This window comes from Epinephelus fuscoguttatus, linkage group LG22 (genome assembly GCF_011397635.1).
Source record: "Epinephelus fuscoguttatus linkage group LG22, E.fuscoguttatus.final_Chr_v1".
NCBI classification, from domain to species: Eukaryota; Metazoa; Chordata; class Actinopteri; order Perciformes; family Serranidae; genus Epinephelus; species Epinephelus fuscoguttatus.
The window spans coordinates 7,741,568-7,760,349 of record NC_064773.1 but is presented as its reverse complement, the minus strand read 5'-3'; the positions used below and the strand labels follow the sequence as shown (position 1 = coordinate 7,760,349).

General features: G+C 43.8%; 1 protein-coding gene across 4 annotated transcripts in view; it reads left to right on the top strand.

Annotated features, from left to right (window-relative positions):
* The window catches only part of LOC125882878 (uncharacterized), a 93,233-nt gene that overhangs the window by 10,754 nt on the left and 63,697 nt on the right, over nt 1–18,782 (top strand). For 3 of the 4 annotated variants that reach the window (XR_007448419.1, XR_007448418.1, XM_049566824.1), the window contains exons 3-6: nt 5,590–5,773; nt 7,508–7,957; nt 9,849–10,334; nt 18,055–18,207. Coding sequence is in view for 2 of the 4 variants with exons in the window: in XM_049566824.1 (XP_049422781.1) it covers nt 5,590–5,773; nt 7,508–7,957; nt 9,849–10,334; nt 18,055–18,207 (1,273 nt within the window). In the remaining 2 variants the exon portion in view is untranslated. The remainder of the gene's footprint in view (nt 1–5,589; nt 5,774–7,507; nt 7,958–9,848; nt 10,335–18,054; nt 18,208–18,782) is intronic. The other variant, XM_049566825.1, reaches the window with a different exon arrangement.

Below are 18,782 nucleotides of genomic sequence, written 5' to 3'. Positions count from 1 at the left end.
TTTTTCAGGGGTTTAACCTTGTTAGGGCCTAAGCCTGGCTTTCTTGTGCATCAGCTCTGTGAAGAATTCTCTGTTCCTGCAGACACTGGGACATAGACACACTTCTGTCTTTGCTCGTAGTCGTCCGCCTGTCAGAGGGTTCACTCGGAGGCAGTGTAATTAAGTGTGTGTGTGTGTGTGTGCGTGCATGTGTGTTATGTATGCTCGTGTGTATGTGTGTGTGTGTGTGTTTAGAGGTGAGGGGGGGTTAAGGAGCACACGCAAGTCTGTCCTCTGTAGGCCATCTGGGACTCTGACTAACTAATAGACTTCCTACATTCATCGAGCAGCGCTTCTTGTACATCTCAATCAGGGAGCCGTTGACCACAAACAGGCCCGTAATGACATTAGCCAGTTCTGGCTGTGTGAGGACAGCGTGTGGGTTGCCTGACGCCAGGAGGTCAGCCTGTTTCCTGGGGGCCTGCAGGGCCCCGAAGGAGCCCACACGAGTGATATGGGTGTGGACAGAAACCACACTATTACCTACTGTGTGTGATGGAAATGCTTTCCTCTGTGACATGTTCCAGTTATGAGTAGTGCAGCAGTTTTGTCATTGAATGGTTATTTTAAGATTCTGTAACTATCAGATTGGAGCTGAAGGGTCAACATACAGTTACAACTCTCAACATCTGATTCAACTTTTTGTCTTGGATCGATTTTAAATTTACAAATATTCCAATGCTATAAATTCAGTGGTATTTAAGGCCCTACCCCTCGTTTTCCAAGTGCCACCTTGCCCCTCCAGGGTAGGGGTAGTGGTTGAAATATTCCCCTGTGAAATGAAGCAACCCTTGAAGACCGTGATACGTAAGCAGACCTGAGTCTGGCAATATTCTCATGAAGATCGAAAAGCACTGACGCTCGCGATTCGTTCGTAAGTTGGATTTCACACTTTTAATCAATCAAACAAGTCATCTACTAAAAAAGAACACTGCTTCATCATTAGCGGTGTTCTGTAGGCTAACGTTAGCAACCTGTGCTCTGACTGTGGCAGTCTGCTCTGATATTAGAGGAGTGGTAACAAGTGCAGACCCTACACCATCAAAGGGGGAAATGCGACATGGAAATATGTCAAAATGCGATAGTGTCATGCACAAATCAGCAAATGTTAGCTAGCTAGTTAGCCACCGAAACATCAGCATACTACTAGTGATGTTTTTTGTTATGCTTGTTATAAAGAAAAGGGCCATAATACATTGAAACCACGTTAAACTAACATAATACGAATGTTATCAGAATTTTTAAATCTTCATTAATGAAGGAAATACATTTGTTACTCTTGTTGCCTGTGCAGTCATCCTGACGATGATTTTCGTAACACTCGGTTTGGAGCATGCCTCTGAAAAACCTCTGTTTGGAGGGCGGTGTAGCCGAAACACTTGTCCTTACCCTTCTATCCCAACAAGAGCCAGGACACCCTGCTCCTAGACATGGACGTGGAAAATAGAGGGGTAACAGATAAAATTTACTTTGTTCAAGACCTGTCTCTGTCTCAACAACACACTCTCGCGAGATCTGGCAACAGGTATCTCCTCTCTGGTGCTGAAATCAGTGCAGTTTCACCAAAGACACTGGATTTAAAAAAATATTTTTTCCAGCGGATATCTTAGTTATAACATGATTGAGCTAGCAAAGCAGTTTTGTGTTGCTATGTGTGGTATTTATTCAGTTTTGGGAAATCACGAAGTCTAGAAAGCATCAGTGGCTGCAGCTGACAGGGACAGCTAACAGCAGCAGCAAAGCTAACATCAGGACGTCATCTGTTAAAAGCCTCCTGTTGTCGGATACGACATGAAACTACTCCAGTTAGCTCAATCATGTTGTAACTAAGACATCCGCTGGAAAAAATAAAAATTTCACGGACCGTTTATTTATTTAGCTTACGGCCAGTAAGGGTACACACATGTTGACAGAAGCGAGGTTGGGGATACTCGTCTTTGACTGGGGTACGGGGGACAACGCCTACTTAGGAGACTGGAAATGTAAACCATTTCATACAATGGGAGTATATTGTAGGTGGGCCATCTTGTAGTAATCCAGTATCTTTGTCTTCAACCAGACAGTAGTGGCCCTCCTACGGTCAGGAGCAGAGCTTTGCCTCGCTAGTCCAACAGTCCCTGCTGATGGCGATCTCGGGGCAGCTGTGTCTGTCTGCGGCGCCCTTTTCTGCACTGTAGCACAAGGAAAATGTCATGTAAATGATGACGCAAGTGTACTTGAGTACAGAACAACATAACTAATGTGAAAGCAGAGCGGCAGGGGAGAGGATACAAATCAGTGCTACCAAATTCAAAAATGCTCTAAAACCCCAGTGTGACCAAATAACGTGAACTAAAAGGTGCATTAAAGCTGCTGCAGAGCTTTAAATCAAATCAAATCTTATATACTTTCATAAGTTGTAATAAACCAGAATTATCCTTCAATAAGATTTTTCTGTCGCTATATTTCATGATATGGCAGATGTGTGCAAAAATTGATAATAACCTATGATCCACTTTTACTTATCAGACAAAACTCTTTGTGAGCATAAAACAAAATTTTCTATAACTTATCATTTATTCACTCTTTTGTAAATAAAAACAAATCATACATTATTAAATTATGGCCCGTGCAGTGCTGCCTTTTGAGCCTGATTTGTGAAGATAAGCAAGACAACAATAGTAATAACTTTATTTGTAGAGCACTTTCCATGCTCAGTGGGAGGCTGTTCCAGAGCAGAGGAGCAGGAACTGACCAGGCTCGATCACCCTTTGTCTTTAACCTGGACCCTGGAACAGTTAGAAGACCCAGACTAGCAGACCTGAGGGGCCTGTTTGGACGATACGGTTTGAGAAGCTCTGGTGCCAGATCTCCGAGAGCCTTATATGTCATTACAAGAACTTTAAAATGGATTCGAAAAGAGACTGGAAGCCAATGCAGGGAAGCCAAAATAGGTGTGGATGCCTAGGCAGGTGAACAAAGCATTGCAGTAATCAGGGAGGGAGGATATAAGAGCATGTATGATTGTCTCGGTGTTATTGGAGGACAAAAGTGACCGACATTTGGAGATATTCCTCAGCTGGTAAACGCAACACATGTTCATTGGTATAAAGAGGTAAAACTCCAGCAACAGTACATAGAGCAACTTTATCTTTAGATCTGATGAAGGCAACAAATCAAGACATTGATCCGGGAAGCTTGCTGGAGTTTTATCTCTTTAACCTTTTGTGTTCTCCATGAACCTTGGAAATTGGTGAGGTTGTGCCGGATATGACTACTAAGTTTATTTGTGTGGCAAACGGCAAGAAACACATTGAAATGGTTGTGAAAAACACAATAAAGTGAAGGATAAGAAATACAGTCATTGTGTGGGGATGCAATCGCCAAGGTTGTCTTTGGGTTTCTAAAGAAAAGCAAGTGATAAAGCAGGATTAAGCCATCTTTTGAGTAACTGTGAAAACATCAGGTGTGAGCTGCTCTTTCAGGGTGGATCTCACACACACTCATCAGTGTGACCGCTGTTTGTGATAAGAAACAGGACACGCTGCTTTGTCCTGTACTGTACGATTGTGTTTGCGTGTGTGGACGCATTAAAAGAGCTTTTGCGTGGGCCGTAATGACACAAGCCTACGTGAAACATTCATGCCCGGACCTGCTCTGCAGAAGGTCACGAGTGTGATGACACCAGCCGAGTCTCACCTCACAAAGGCTTCCTCAGCCCGTGACAGGTAATGAGGAGGCCGTAGGGGAGGAAGAGGAGCGAGGAGGAGGAAGGGCCCCCATCAGCGGCTCTTGTTCAACTGTTTCTACCTCACTTCTCCCTCTTTACATCACAAGAATGCAAATCTTTAAAGCCTCCAGATCTGAGAGAGGGGAATCAGTGGAGATGGTGCAGGGATTTAAAAGCTGATCCTCCCTGTGTGAGTCACAGACAGTGACACCACCTTCCTCCCTCCCTTTCTCTGTCTGTCTGAAGCTCTCCTGGTTCATCATTGTACTCAGACAGATGTTGAATCTGTGCATTTTCTCTTTGTCTTTATTGTGCGTTAAAAGGGTGAGGAGCTGAACTTTGTTTTAGATGAAGCTTAAATCCAAGGCAAATAAAGCCCAGCGTCTGCGGGACATTTATTACAACTGTTTGCTCTCTAAAGGCCAGAGAGGGTCTGAATGAGTCACTGGCACCGAGGCTGTACGCTGGGCTGCTTCTCACTGGTTGGCGTGCTGCCGGCAGCTGTCCGTCCCTCCGCATTTCCAATATTGACCGTCCTGCTTGCTTTTATCTCCCACGTCCTGACCGTGTGCTCCAAAGAGTTTTATCACCCTTGAGATAATTTTCTGCCTCCTTTCTTTTAAAGAGGAGGGAGGTTGTGGATGTAAGAGGAGAGCAGTGGAGTTACCGGTGATCTGATTTAACAACACAAGAGGGCAGTGGTGCTGTCATGCATCATTTGAATTCTCCTCCACTAACAGCTCAGCAGGGTTTCTCATTCAGGCTTTTATTTTGTAGTAGCAGTGGACACAGATGTTTCTCAGAGTGACTTTTATTTTGTATACTGAGTGACATGAAAGACATGTTATTTTGGATCAGCAATAAATGTCAATCACAACAGAGTGTTAAAGGTAAATGGAAGGATCACACAAACAAATGCCAAATTATTTATTTATTTTTTATACTAATCGCACTAATAATAAATAGCTTGATGTTTTGCACAATATTTGTTGTTATTTTGGTTAAAGTTTTCTTTAAAGTTATGCAATTTTATTTTTTATTTTTATTTTTATTTATTTATTTTTTTTACAAATTTATCGTATTTTAATGTTTAGGTTTTAATTAGTATTTTTATATGTGTGAAATAACAGTTATTATTATTTGTTTTTTGTTCCTTTTTGCCTAATTAAAAAAATCAAATTTATTGACTGTATTTTTTTAATTAAATTTTCTTTTCTATTCCTTAATAATGATTTACTTATTTATTTATTTTTTCAAATTTTGTTTTTTATATTTATTAATATTTTGAAAATAGGTACTAATGCTTTTTTTTTTTTACATTTATTTTTGATCAGCCAGGTTAAATTAGGGTAAATTATTATTTCAGAATGGATTTAAAGTTTTGTAATTTTCTTTTTTCTTTTTAATTTTATTTTATTTTATTTTTGTGTGTTTAGATAATAATAGATTAATATTTTTTGTTTTTGTTTTTTATTGATTTCCTTTTGACTTATTTATTCATTGAATTTATAATGTTTTTGTTTTGATTAGTTTTTATATGTATCAAATAATTAGTATTATTAATTATTTGTTTTAAAGTAATGTATTGACATTGTTTTTTTATTTAATTTTTCTTTTTTAAATTTATTTCGTGTATTTTTTAATTTGTTAATTTTTTTCTTTTATTTATTAATATTGTTGAAAACTTTTTTTTTGTTGTCACTTAGTTTTTATTTGTTCAATACATTTTACTTAATTTGTTTTGTTACTTAAAGGGATGAAGGACACACTGAAAATATTTGATCTCTTTAACTTTAACTTTGCACTATACTGAGAGTTTTTCTCTTTCACTTCTCTTCTAGCCACATGACCGTCCAAATCATCGTCCCTTATTGTGTCCACGGTTCTTGTCTCACATGAAAGCTCGTCCTGAGGACCTCAGACCTCCTTGTTTCCTGAACTCCAAGTCCAGACCACAGCCTCCGTCTCAGGGGAAGACGCCCACAACACACACTCTCGCTGCCCCGAAGACACAGACTCTGGAGGGTGAGGCTTATCAACAAAACACCAGGTGCTTTCACACCATCACAGCCACAACAGGAGGAGGGCACTGGCTCCTTTGACTCCACTGCCTCTGCTCATTAACAATTTTTCTTGCCTTTTCTTCTTCTCCTGGAGCAGTGGAGGTAGAGGCCACCAAGCTCGTCGTTAGCTCTTAATCTCTCTCTGTGGTTGTGTTTGGTTAAGTGCAAATCTCCTCACTGGCGAGGAAGTGCCCACAGCGCCGCCCTCCTGGTGGTCCCCTGGTAGGACTGAAAGGCCCGGGGCCGGGAGACCTGCCGCTCCTTTCAGAACCCGGCCTCTGATGTGAAGGCATTTTTCCCAGCACACACCTCAGCTCCACAGCAGGGCACTGCTTTCACCATGCTGGTGTGTGTGTGTGTGTGTGTGTGTGTAGCAGAGGAGGGGGGCATTTCTCTGCACCGGGGTCTAATACTAATTATTCTGCCATATGGTGGTCGGCTCCCTCACAATCGTCCTTAACCCTGCTCCCTGAAGAAACGTGCTGCGCCCTACGCCGTGGCTTTGCACTCTGACACATGTCATTCATATGCACATCAGCACGCACACATACACATGCACTAGTTCATGTATGTGTGTGTGTGTGTGTGTGTGTAACAGATGGGAATGGCAGGGCATTGTAAAAGGAGGCAGTGCAGAAATGTGCTCTCCAGTGCGTTCTCTTTATCCCCCTGTGCTGACTCCTCTAGGAGGCAGACCCCCAGAAAACAAGAGCAGATTGTGTGACACCCTCCACCCCCATCACACACTCACACCCAACACACACCCGCTCAGTGGTCAACAAAAAAAAAGGGAGGAGAGAGAAAGGAAGGGGTGTGCAAAGGCAAGGAGGAAGAATTAGGAGGCGAAAGGGAAATGGGCGTCGCTGGATGGAGTTGATGTTTGTGAAAGACAGTCTCAGAGGGGTGAAAGGAAATGTTCAGAAGAAGAAAGAAGAGTTGGAGAAGGGGAGATAATGAGTGTTATAATGAGAGAGAAGGATGTGTAAAACAGTGCGACAAGTGCTTTAGAAATGGGTTGTGCTTTGCTCTCTTGTAGTGCTGAGGTGATTTATCCAGTTGTTTAATCATTTTTCATAAAAAAAAAAAAATGCTCGTTCCAGCCTCTCAAATGCAAAAATTGTCTTCTTCAGTCTGTTTAATATCTTTGTGAATATCATTTAAATCAGCCTCCTTGAGCTCTGAGAAATTGAGAAATCCATGTTGCACTATGATCACAACCATCCCAAAACATCTGACCGACCCAATCAAATGGAAACAACCCAGTCCAACTGCCCAACCACATGTTCCCAAAAAATGTGTTTTTCAGACACCTGTAACTGACATGATATTCAGCAGACCAGCTCTCCTGCCCTCAGGTCTTATTACTATTGTGAATATTGAGTTTGGAAACAGGCAGCTGCTCCAGCGGGGCAATTTCTCGCTGCCTTTGTTGGCAGGCCAACCCACCCAGCAGGGAAACAAACGTTAGCTCCAGGACTGAAGCGAAGCGGGAACGAGAATGTCACAAGCAGACTTTGGCAGTTTTAAAAATGACCTGCATCATGTTGGCCATTAAAAACACTATTTGTTGAGTGCTGAAAAGTGGCCTTTATAAGCCTTTGGGTCTAACACTAAAATAAGTTCTTGGCCAAACTAATACTAGCACTCTAAATGAAATCCTGTATATCTTTAAGGATATGTTTTGTCTTTCTTGAAGGTGACTTCCATCCCAGTCCAGACAGAAGAGCAAATCGTGTGCAGATCACAGGAAGGCGCTCTGCTGTTGTTGTTCCCTGCCTTCCACTCCCTGCTGCTCCACCACCATCCACCATTAATCCAACACCTCCCCACCAAAACACAGTCCACCCTGACTTTGAGAGACAACAAAGCAAGCTGAACACTGCGCCAGCTTCTCCCTCCCGTCCTCATCCTGCTCCAGCGGAAGAAGATGAAGTTACGGAGAGGGAGCGGGCACCACAATCTGCTGTGGTGTCCATCACAGAGTCAGATTGGATGCTGCATCTTGAGCCTGCTGGACCAGAACGCTCACCGCCGCCGGCCTCCACAGTCTCACACGGGTGTCTTTCAGATTTAAGTCGTCCACCATCCAGCCTGTTCAGCCGCAGCACTGACCTCGCTAGCGGCAGGAGCAGTGTCCTGTCTGATGGTAAAACTTCTTCTGTGACGGTTAGCATTAGCTGTAGCTTCGTCATATGTACTTCAGGAAACACAAAAACTCTGTAATGGGAAATATCCTGTAGCTTCTAACTTTGAAAGATAAGAGTGTTTTCAGTTGCCACGAGGAGATGATTTAGACACTAAACTTTTTCAGATTTTGAAAGTTAGGCAACATTCACACCAATACATTTTTGTTTTAAAACGCATAACTATCACTGCATTCATGCCTAGCGTCTACGCAGCTCTTGCATTTTGGAACCCCTAAAAACAGAGACCTATGAAGCGCTGATGACCTCATTTTAGTTTGAAAACTCCAGAGTTGGCGTTTTAGTGTGGACGGGTGGAAACAGAGACTTTTGAAGATAATAATGCAGACAGTAGCCATATTTCCATCAGCCTGTTCAGATGCGCATCTAGAAGTATCGCATTGAAAAATTATGATGGAAACGCCAAAATTTGAATTAAAATCCCCTGATTCGCACAAACTAAAATACGCTCGCTTTAGCCGGGTTTTGGTTGATTCGAAAAAATGCTGATTCGCAAAACCGGGGGATGGAAACGGTTATGTTTGAATTAAGTCTGATGTAGTGCACCTCTCTCCATGGTGATATCCACACTCTGGGTCGGGAAGGCGGTAATGCATTTACAAGCTGGTTGCCAACCGCCAGAAAACGTAGAAGAAGAAAAAGAATGCGAGACTTGTTTTGTTTCCGGTTCTGCGGAAAACTCGCGCGAGTTGGTAGTTTTCACAAAGTCCGTACATTTAATGGAAACACACAGGATTCGTATTTCTTTAAATGCGCATTTCCCAATGATTCGAATCACTTGTGGATGGAAACATAGCTATTGACATTCACTTCCAGATTGAGTCTTATCAGTCATGCATGTTAAGCCAAAACACTGTAGGTCTACACTCCTTTGTGATTTTATCTTTCTGGTGTAGGTAATGTTACTCCTTTTCTACTGCCATGACTTCCTCTAGTGATGGCCTTAAGGCTCTGACATACCTTCCACATTGAACGTCTGCGGATAGATGCGCTCACATAGATGCTATGTGGTTTCATTCATTGTACAACTGAGGGTCCGTGTCAGCCCATAGCAGTAAATGGGAGGGCTGAGAGGTAAGCAAACGGAAACAGATCCACAGTGAATGTCTGTATTGTAATAATATCCAGTTTAATACTAACTTCAGTGTGGTGTGGCGGCTGCAGTTAGCTTGACCGCAGTGTTTTGGACTGGACTCAAGTGTGGAATAAGAGATCTGAGCATACACAGTCCGTACGCTTGCTATGTGAACAGTCTGCACTGTCACAAAAAATGGGCTGCACCCAGATGTCTGCGTAGGGGTCTGTGCCGACCTTGTGGACATAGATGGGTAATGATTTTTATGTCACATGGGTGCACAGATGTAGAAACTATGAATTGGCCTTTATACTCATGTTACTTTCAGTTATGGTTCCACCACAAAAAATGTCTGATCTCAACTTTCACCATCTCTGTAGTATGTTCTGTACCTACGCAACCAATTGCTGAGCAGACAATTTTATTCATTTATTTAGAAGAAGAAGAAGAAGATATACATTATTAATCCCTGAGGGGAAATTCAGTTTTTTCACTCGGTTGTCATATACACACAGGCTTAAAATATACACACATGCACAAACTTTCTAATGCACATACAGGAGTGTAGTGTTTGTTTTGATTAGCGACACATTGCAAATTGCAGCTTGCATGATGCAAACAATGTGAAACGGTATCCAGAGCTTATACAGGAATTGTGGGTTTGACAGTTAAAAATGATCCTGTTATAAAAGGTACTTCATGTGGACAATGCTGTGTTGACTAAAGCTACCTTTTAATTTTCCTCTGTGGTTTTGCAGCAGATATCGGGGACTCAGACCCAGAAGGCAACGTTTGTCTCTCACCATTCCAGCCTTGTCCAGTGATGCATTCACCTTTGGCTTCCTCCCCTTCAGTAGGACCCAACCTTCACCAATCATTCGTGAATGCTAAGACCACCCCTCGACTCTGTGAACCCCTGCATGGTCAAACCAAACCCCCCTCACCTCGCCCAACATCAGGCATCCTCCCTCAGACAGATAAACCTCAGAGCAGGTGTGACAGCACAAAAACAACAGAGAATCTCCTCCAAGATGAATCTGCAGATCCTGGTCTCCACCCATCCTCGTACCCAGATCGTGGCCTCATTACCCTGGAGTTCCCTTCTGCTACTTGGTCCTCCTGCCCGAGTCCACGGAGCGCCACTTGTCGTTCAGGGTCAGGACCAAAGCTGACCCCTTCTGCGTCAGTGACTCGGCTGGAGTCTCATCGCTGGCCTGTCCTGCCTCCTATCTCCCCTGTCAGAGGTGAGAAATGAGCTCTGCTGGCCACATATGGACCGTTCACAGCCTCCTCCCTGCTGGCCGTTGCGTTCCCGCCCATGTTCTTCAGGGCCTGATTGTCCTGAACATGGCTGGACATCCACCCATAGACAAAGACACAGAGAATTCAAAGCCTGCTGCCATAGTGAGGTGTTATGATGCTCCTCCCCCATCAACACATTGTGAAAGCAATGCTGTCAGCCTGTTTTTCCCACCTCCTCCCACCCCATAATAAATAACGCAGAAAGCTTTTCTTTTTCCTCTAAATCAGCGATAGAAAGGAGGGCTTTTGATGAAAAGCTGGTACCGTTTGATTCCCTGTTCAAAGGCGTGAGGCCCCAACAATAGAAGCTGGGGTGCCGATCTCGTGTGCCGTGCCTCTCAGCCGTGGCTCCCCCGTGCCTTCGCTATTCTCTGGGCTCTGAGAGGGAGACGTGTAGCCGATGGTCATAAATCCACACTGACCACCGCTTGCTGACGGCAGAACACTGAGGAGGGCCGCCACAATAGAATACCTCCGCAGCTTTCCTGCGGACGCTAATTTACCGTTCCCAGTGGGGATAAAGGACGAGGCCACTGACATCTGACTCCTCCTGGAACTTTATGAAAGAAAGCAAACAATGTGGAAATTGTGTAGGGATTTTCTCTTTTCTATCAGAGACATCTACTGTTCTCTGTGTGGTGCTGTACTGCAGGGGGGCCCATGCTGTATCGGAGCACGCTGTTCTCTTCACAGCAGACACAGAGCGAGTGTCACTGGTTCATTTATTTCACTGCAGATGGAGGCAGTTCAAGCTCAATGTGGCCTCAACATGGCAGCGAGAATATCTTAAAGGATGATTCTGATTTATTACAACTTGGATCTGTTTTCATAGTTTTGGCCATCATTTCTAATTGTTATGATAACACTGTTCTCACCAGAGTGACATGAGAACACAACAACATCAATACAGTGATGTGCAACTAGGAAAGATACACAACAACCACTGGACAGGTTGGACATCTAAGGGTGCTTTCAAACCCACCCTGTTTAGTTTGGGTCAATTGCACTCACAGTCGTTTGTCCCCTCAGTGTGGTTCGTTTGGGCAGGTGTGAACACAGCAATCACACTCAGGTGTGCACCAAAACAACCGGCCCGAGACCTTCTTGAAGAGGTGGTCTCGGTCTGGTTACAAACGAACTCTGGTGCAGTTCGTTTGCGATGAGAATGTGTTCCGACCTGGATGTGAACCAACTGCAGTCACATGACACATTGTTTGGGTTAAACATGAGCATGTTACAGTCCTGGAGGATTATTAATGTGCACCTCCTCCTGTACTGCCTTAATATGCACATTCAGCACATCTAATGCATCAAAACATTGTTTTCTAGTTGGAGCCGCGCCTCGTTTTCGAACTGTATGCTTTGACTAAAATGAACAATGACAGCAATATAGTCCACGATGAGCAGCGCTAAAATCAACCTGCGTAGTTGTCCCTCCATTGTGACATTAGAAAGTGTCACATTTATCTTGCAAGTGTACTCTTCTTCAACGTTTGCTTTACTTCCTGGATTTTTCCCACATGGAAATTCTGAAAAAGTATGCTCACCAAGAATGTTAATAATAATTCTGCATTGTACAGGAATTTGAGCACCAGTGCAACATGTTCAGGACTTCAAAGCTGAACCAGACAGTTGGTTTATATAATGCAACGGATGTCTGCAATGGACCGTTTGTATCAGTTTGTACCAGATGAGTTTTGCCAACTTTGGGGTTAATTTAGAGCCATGTTAGGACAGACAACAGTATTGCAAATGAAATTAGAGGTCATTTTTGACTATAGATTTTGTCCCTCATCACTTAGACATCGAAATCGCGTCAGGAAATTCGCCTCCTCCGCCCAAATCAAACCGGAATGCCAAAAAATCGGGGGTCTGCACCCAGAGGCTGTATCGCCGTCTGCTGGAAGTCAGATGCCGAATACAGCCAATGGGTTCTGGGAATGTTCTCAACAAAACTCCATAAAAGGACACGCAAGTTAGCATCGCCCTGGCTCAACAAAAAGCCAACGAGATGCTTCCATTGGATTTTGGATCAATGCAGAAAATAAGCTCTGTGGCAGACAAAATGAACACCACTTTTATGATTATTGAAGTGTAAATGCAATCGCCAAAAGTAAAAATCTAACATTAGGCTATGAACGAACTACACTTGGGTCACATGACTTCAATGTTGCCACCACAACAAGACTGTTAAGCCATGTTCGGCGTGATGACGCTCTGTAGTTCATTGAGTCGTTTGTTGGAAACAGCCTTTCTTAAAACAGGTAAAAGCTTCAAAATTCACAAGCGGGGTTTTACTGTTCTATCACGGAAATCTTCTGCTTGTCGTCTTCACTTATCTTGCCAGCAAGTTTTTCATCCTCCACAGTCGACTTCATGTTGAAAGCGTACGACTCCAGGTCTTTTAATGTAAATATGATCAAGTAAGTCTAGGCACTAAGACTTCCGATCTACAACCCTTAAGATGGGAAGTTTCAGGTAAGCTTACTTGAAACTATCACGGGCTTGGGCAGGCAGATCAAAAAGTGACAAAGCAGCATCCCGACTTATTTGTTAATATCTTACAGAAACACTGCTCGCAATAGCCCACCTTCCACCTTCTCTTCCCCTCTCTTGAGTCACTCTGAAGATTATTTTTTGGGGCTTTTTGCCTTTAATGGACAGGACAGATTGAAATGGGGTGAGAGAGAGAGTGGGGGTTGACATGCAGCAAAGGGTTGCAAGCCGGAGTCGAACCTGCGACCGCTGCAGCAAGACATCACCTCTGTATAGGGGGCACCGGCACTATCCACTATGCTACTGATGCCCCAAGTCACTCTGTCTCTCTAAAACACACACACAGGGCACAGTGCTCTGCCCCCATCCCACAGTTTTGGTTGGGTTAGGTTTGGGTGGTTGATTAATGCATATTTGGGTGGTCTGGATTGGCTATCATAACATTTATATCAGCTCGTTTTATGAATGTTGCAGCTGGCAAGATGAAAGCGTTACTAGAGCACAGACAGAGTGTGTGTGTTAGGACAGAGTGTAAATGTCGGTGCACCGCTGGTGATTTTTCCTGGGAATGTTGCCCTTGACACCCAGTCCGTGATAGAATGGTGCAGGAATTAGTCCTAAAACAGGGAAATAAGTTAGCATGTTTGCTCTCCCGGTTCCCTTATCTCGAAGTCAATGGATTTTTTCAACGGGTTTTTGGTTAGATGCCTGAAATAAGGTCTGTCGTTAACACAAACTTAAGAGAGTTTTAGGTTTTGTTTTACTGCATAAATACAACAGTAAAACCCCGCTTGTGAATTTTGAAGCTTTTACCTGTTTTAAGAAAGGCTGTTTCCAACAAATGACTCAATGAACTACAGAGCGTCATCACGCCGAACATGGCTTAACAGTCTTGTTGTGGTGGCAACATTGAAGTCATGTGACCCAAGTGTAGTTCGTTCATAGCCTAATGTTAGATTTTTACTTTTGGCGATTGCATTTACACTTCAATAATCATAAAAGTGGTGTTCATTTTGTCTGCCACAGAGCTTATTTTCTGCATTGATCCAAAACATAATGGAAGCATCTCGTTGGCTTTTTGTTGAGCCAGGGTGATGCTAACTTGTGTGTCCTTTTATGGAGTTTTGTTGAGAACATTCTCGGAACCCTGTATTCGGCATGTGACTTCCGGCAGACGGCGATACAGCCTCTGGGGGCAGACCCCCGATTTTTTGGCATTCCGGTTTGATTTGGGCGGAGGAGGCAAATTTCCGTTTCCGACTTGTGTTTATATATAAGTAAATATGCTGAACCATTGCGATGGATTCAGAGTTTGCAGTGACGCCTATTATGTTCCGCCTCGTTAGTTCACCACACGGACCGTTTAACCTGGCAACAACTGCAGCCGGCTCAAACATGATTGGTCAATATCACGAGGACTACAAACAGCCTACAACCGGAAACCAGGGCTCTTCCGCTCTTCTTCCGGAGGCAAGATCTCCGGGGTTTGCCTACAGACTGTACATTCACTGAATGTAGAGTCTGTATATAGAGACTAGGTTGAGAATTATTCAAACAAGAACTTTCTTAGGAAATTGGCCTGAGTAGATGAGGTTGTTTCTGCAAGAGCACATCAGGTGTTATACTAACCCCTGTGTGGTTTACATACTGTATGTAACTGATGGGAGTCTCTTCATCTCACTTAGGCTTTTTGACCCCCAGCATGTTTTTTCCAGACCCCTTACAGCGTGACCCTGAGCTGACCTGTTTTGAACAATATCTCCAGAGTGTAACTGTCCCTGACAAAGAAGCGGGGCACTGTCTCGGCCCGACCTGGCCTCTCCACTCTGGGCCTTTTTAGCCCGGCACTGAGACCAGGAAAAAAGGGCCACAGGCACACAGAGACGGCCTTGTGTGCGTCTAACTCTGTCATATCAAACTCACTGACCCCCCACCGCCACCTTTAACCTCCCTGAAAAACTCAGTACAGCCTTCCTGGTCTGCTGAGAATGACAGCTGAGTTGACAGCAGCAATATGCTTTGAAGTGTCAAGTCAAGTCCCTCCATTGTCTCTGTGAGTAGAGCGCCGAGCTGCTCAAGTGCACAATGGTGCAGTGGCGTGTTCGCGTCGTTGTTCACATACTTGACTGTGTGAGGGTGGTTTCATGTGTACATTTAAACTTGTCCATGTGGGCAGACACCAAGGAGCTGAGTTTGCCTTTTCCTTTTAGAGCCTCCGTATATATTATCCTTTTGTCTGGGCCAAGCTGTTCTGCATTTCTAATGTGAGAAAAGCCCCGACAAGCCTCTTTCAGGACAGCGACAAAACACGCCACCCGGTGAAACAGTTTCTCTCGCTAATCCTCTGGTTTCTAAACCAGGCAGAGTGAAACAGTTTTGTTTTGACGGTTTGAGAGAAGATAAGTAATTAGTGATTAGCCTGACAGTTTTTACCGTTCCTTTGAGTGAACTCTGTGGTAATTAGAGCTTAAGGGAAGAGTTTTGTGTTTATTGAAGGTTAAATGAGAATACTTTTGCCCCAGAGGTCTGACTGTAACGCCATACTTCGCCTGAGGGGATTCACTCATGGAGGTCCTGGGTTTGTGTTGTCCACTTGTCAGAGTGTAAAACCTGGAAGGGACAGGCTTCAACTAAACCCACAACAACATCCAGCCCAGATTTATAGTCTGATAGCTGCACCATAAAAATGCCCCCCCCCCCCCCCCCCAAAAGGAGCTTTCTTTTAGCTGTAGACTTCCTTATTTATTTACATTTCATCTGTAAGCAATCCAATCTGAAAGGGTACTTCATCTTTGGAGTAATACAGGAAGGTGCTGGAATTTGCATGTTATAAATTTAGACAAGAAAGAAGCGAAAAAAAGAGTAAATAAATAAGGGAAGGGGAGTTTAGAAATTTACAAACAAACAGATTGTATGATTGACGGATATTCACATAAAGCCCCACCCTCCCCATAAAAGGCTACAGCCAGTGAGCAATGGCAGCGCGTGTTACAGTAACGTTAGGCCCATGTCGTTATGTCGATTCAATTTAATGTTACAATCGTAGCATGGGTTAATGTCCGGAGCTTGAGTCATTAGCGGCTCGGTCCCAGCATATGGGTCAGGCGTTATGGTTGTGTTAGGTGAGTAGCCTGGCAGCCCAGCTAACATTTGCAATTAGCATTGTAAAATGTAGCCTGGCGGGCAGCCTGGCGGGCTGTGTTTAGCTATTCCCCTGCCTACTTCAATGATGATGGTCCCTGTAATAAATGTAATATATTTGCTGAGATGGAGGCGAGGCTCAGTGACTAGAAGAGCTGGTAGAAGCGCTCCATAGCTGTAAGTTACTCCACTAGCCATAGTAGCTCTAGTGCTAACTCCAGGAGCTAACGCTAACGTCCCTACTCTGCGTGAGCCAGAGCCATGAGCTGTGGGCTCACGGAGAAGAGTAGGAACATTAGCGTGGCAGCCGACTAGTGCTAACGCTAACGTCCCTACTCTTCTCCGTGAGCAGGAGCCGTGAGCCTGGCGGGCTCGCGGGCTCATGGCTCCGGCACACGGAGAAGAGTAGGGACGTTAGCGTGGCAGCCGAGTGCTAACGCTAACAGGAAAGCAGGGAAATAGCTAAACACAGCAGAGACTGAGAGTGAGTGAAAGACACCGCTAACTGCTAAACTAAGCAAAACTAAGTTGGCTGTTTAGGTTTTATTTCCTCGCCCCTGTGGCGAGTGAGTCTGCCTGTAGTGAAACCAGGGCTAACCAGTGCTTCCTCCTCAGGCTCCACTTCACTCAGCTGCCAACAGGGCGAGTGGGGTCGGGGGTGGAGAGCAGAGGTAGAGGGAGGAGTGGCTCATGACACACTTTATTTTGGTCTACAGGCAGTGCACAACAGCAAACCTAGTGGTGAACAAATTTCGCTTTTTGCCCCTTTAAGGGAACTTTTCGTTTTGAGACAAACTGAGTAGTGAAACTTTTCAAGGTTTAGACAGGACATAATGTCCCTCAGCCTAAGAGCATGGGTGGACGGGACAGCATCTCTTTATCTTGAGCCCCTTTCCCCTACATAAAAAACCCGCTAACATCTGACTTTTTATTTAATGGGAAAGGTTACAGTCGGCATTCACTCCCAGGACAAATGACTCTGCAGTAGTCACAGGTGATAGATGATAGAAATACAACACTTGGATGGACACGCTAGTTTTAGCCCCTTTGCCAGGACATTGCAGTGACTGACCAAATAAGTGAGAGATATTAAAAGTAGAAGGAAATTTTCATTGGCCTTCATGCTGCTTTCTTCTCTTTACTAACCCGTTTTCAGGCCTATCGATAACATTGAATGTGACGCATCAGAAAAAAAGAAAAAGCCACGCAGAATGCATGCTCATCTCAATGGTGCATGTTTAAAAAAAAACTCCATTCACACACTAATTTGGGTGGTAAAAGGAAAAGGGTGCTAGTAATACTGCACGTCTGACCAAAAGAGAAGCGAAGGACAGTGCTTAGTGTTTGAATGGAGTCAGGTGGTGCCAGAAACAGTGATCACAGGGTTGGCTTCTAGGTCAAACCTGAGGATTAGTGATAGGCTTTGGAAAACTTTTGGAAAATGTAGATAAGGTAAAGACTAACTTCTTTTAGATTTGCCACAGTAGGATTCACATCTGGGTACATTCAAGATAGATTGTCTTTGGACACATTTGTGTTACGATGTTTTGCTTCAAGTGTACTGCAAATAATATCTTCAATCAACAAGGAGATAGGCACAAAATGATGGTACAAGATTTTAGTCTTTGAAAATAGCACCAACAATATCACTCAGAAACGCTGGGGGAAAATCCAATTTTCGTCCTTGTTAAGTGTCAGGTCGAGATGAAAAATCGATACAATATCTTATTAATTAAAAGAGATCACTTACCTTGAAACAAATAAACATATTTATCTTGGGTGAGAAAATAAAATATTTAATCATCCCAACAGGAGATAATGTGACTTTCTGAGCTGCCCCATGTGCACTGTGCTCATTTAGCTCTCCCTGTTGTTTGATTATTATCCATACACCTCTCTGCTGTTGCCTATTATTTTCTAATGAAGCAACCCACTGTGCCCACGTGTGTCATTAAAGTTACATCTAATCCTCATCATCATTGTGTTTATTATCATAACATCATGCACCCACTCTGCTGTTTGCAGGACGCTGCGACACAGCAGCATCACGCTGCTCGGAGCTCAGCTGCAGTCAGTCTCATGTGTTTGATGAACTGGAGGCCATCGCCCCTCGATCCGCTTCCTGTCCGTCTCTGGATCAGCCGTCAGATTCATCTGGTAGCCCTTCACCTGACACAGGTACAGACACAAACTCACACTATTTTAATTTGTCTGGTACTTTGGTTAATAATCAAATACCTGGAAAACTAATCACATTCCCATTTGCCTCAGTTGTACTTTGTTGTAATTATAGACTGTATCCATCCATCACAAAATCATATGAGTTGTGACGGGCGTAACAAGTAACACAACAGCGTTGGCCTCTAGTGTGACATAAAACATACATGTTAGCAGTGCTTTATAAACAATAACAATGGTGAAACATGTCAATAACAATAATTTACCATCCCCGTTATATGTTGGCAGATTTCATTCTCTGCTCCTGAATCTCATTGTTTTCCCAATTTGCGGACACTTATGGCTGCTCTTCTTCTTTGAGTTAGCCGCTAACTGCAACAGCTACTTTTTAAATGTTCCGCTGTGGGTCGCACGCATAACACCTTGACAAAACGTCACACCCATCCTGTCCATGGTTCCATCCTGCTGACTGTCCTGTTTATACATATGTTGTTTCGCTGATACTACCTACCATGGTGGATTAAAAGCTCGGGGTTATTGAGAGCATGTTATCGTGCTGATATCTGGCTCAAGGC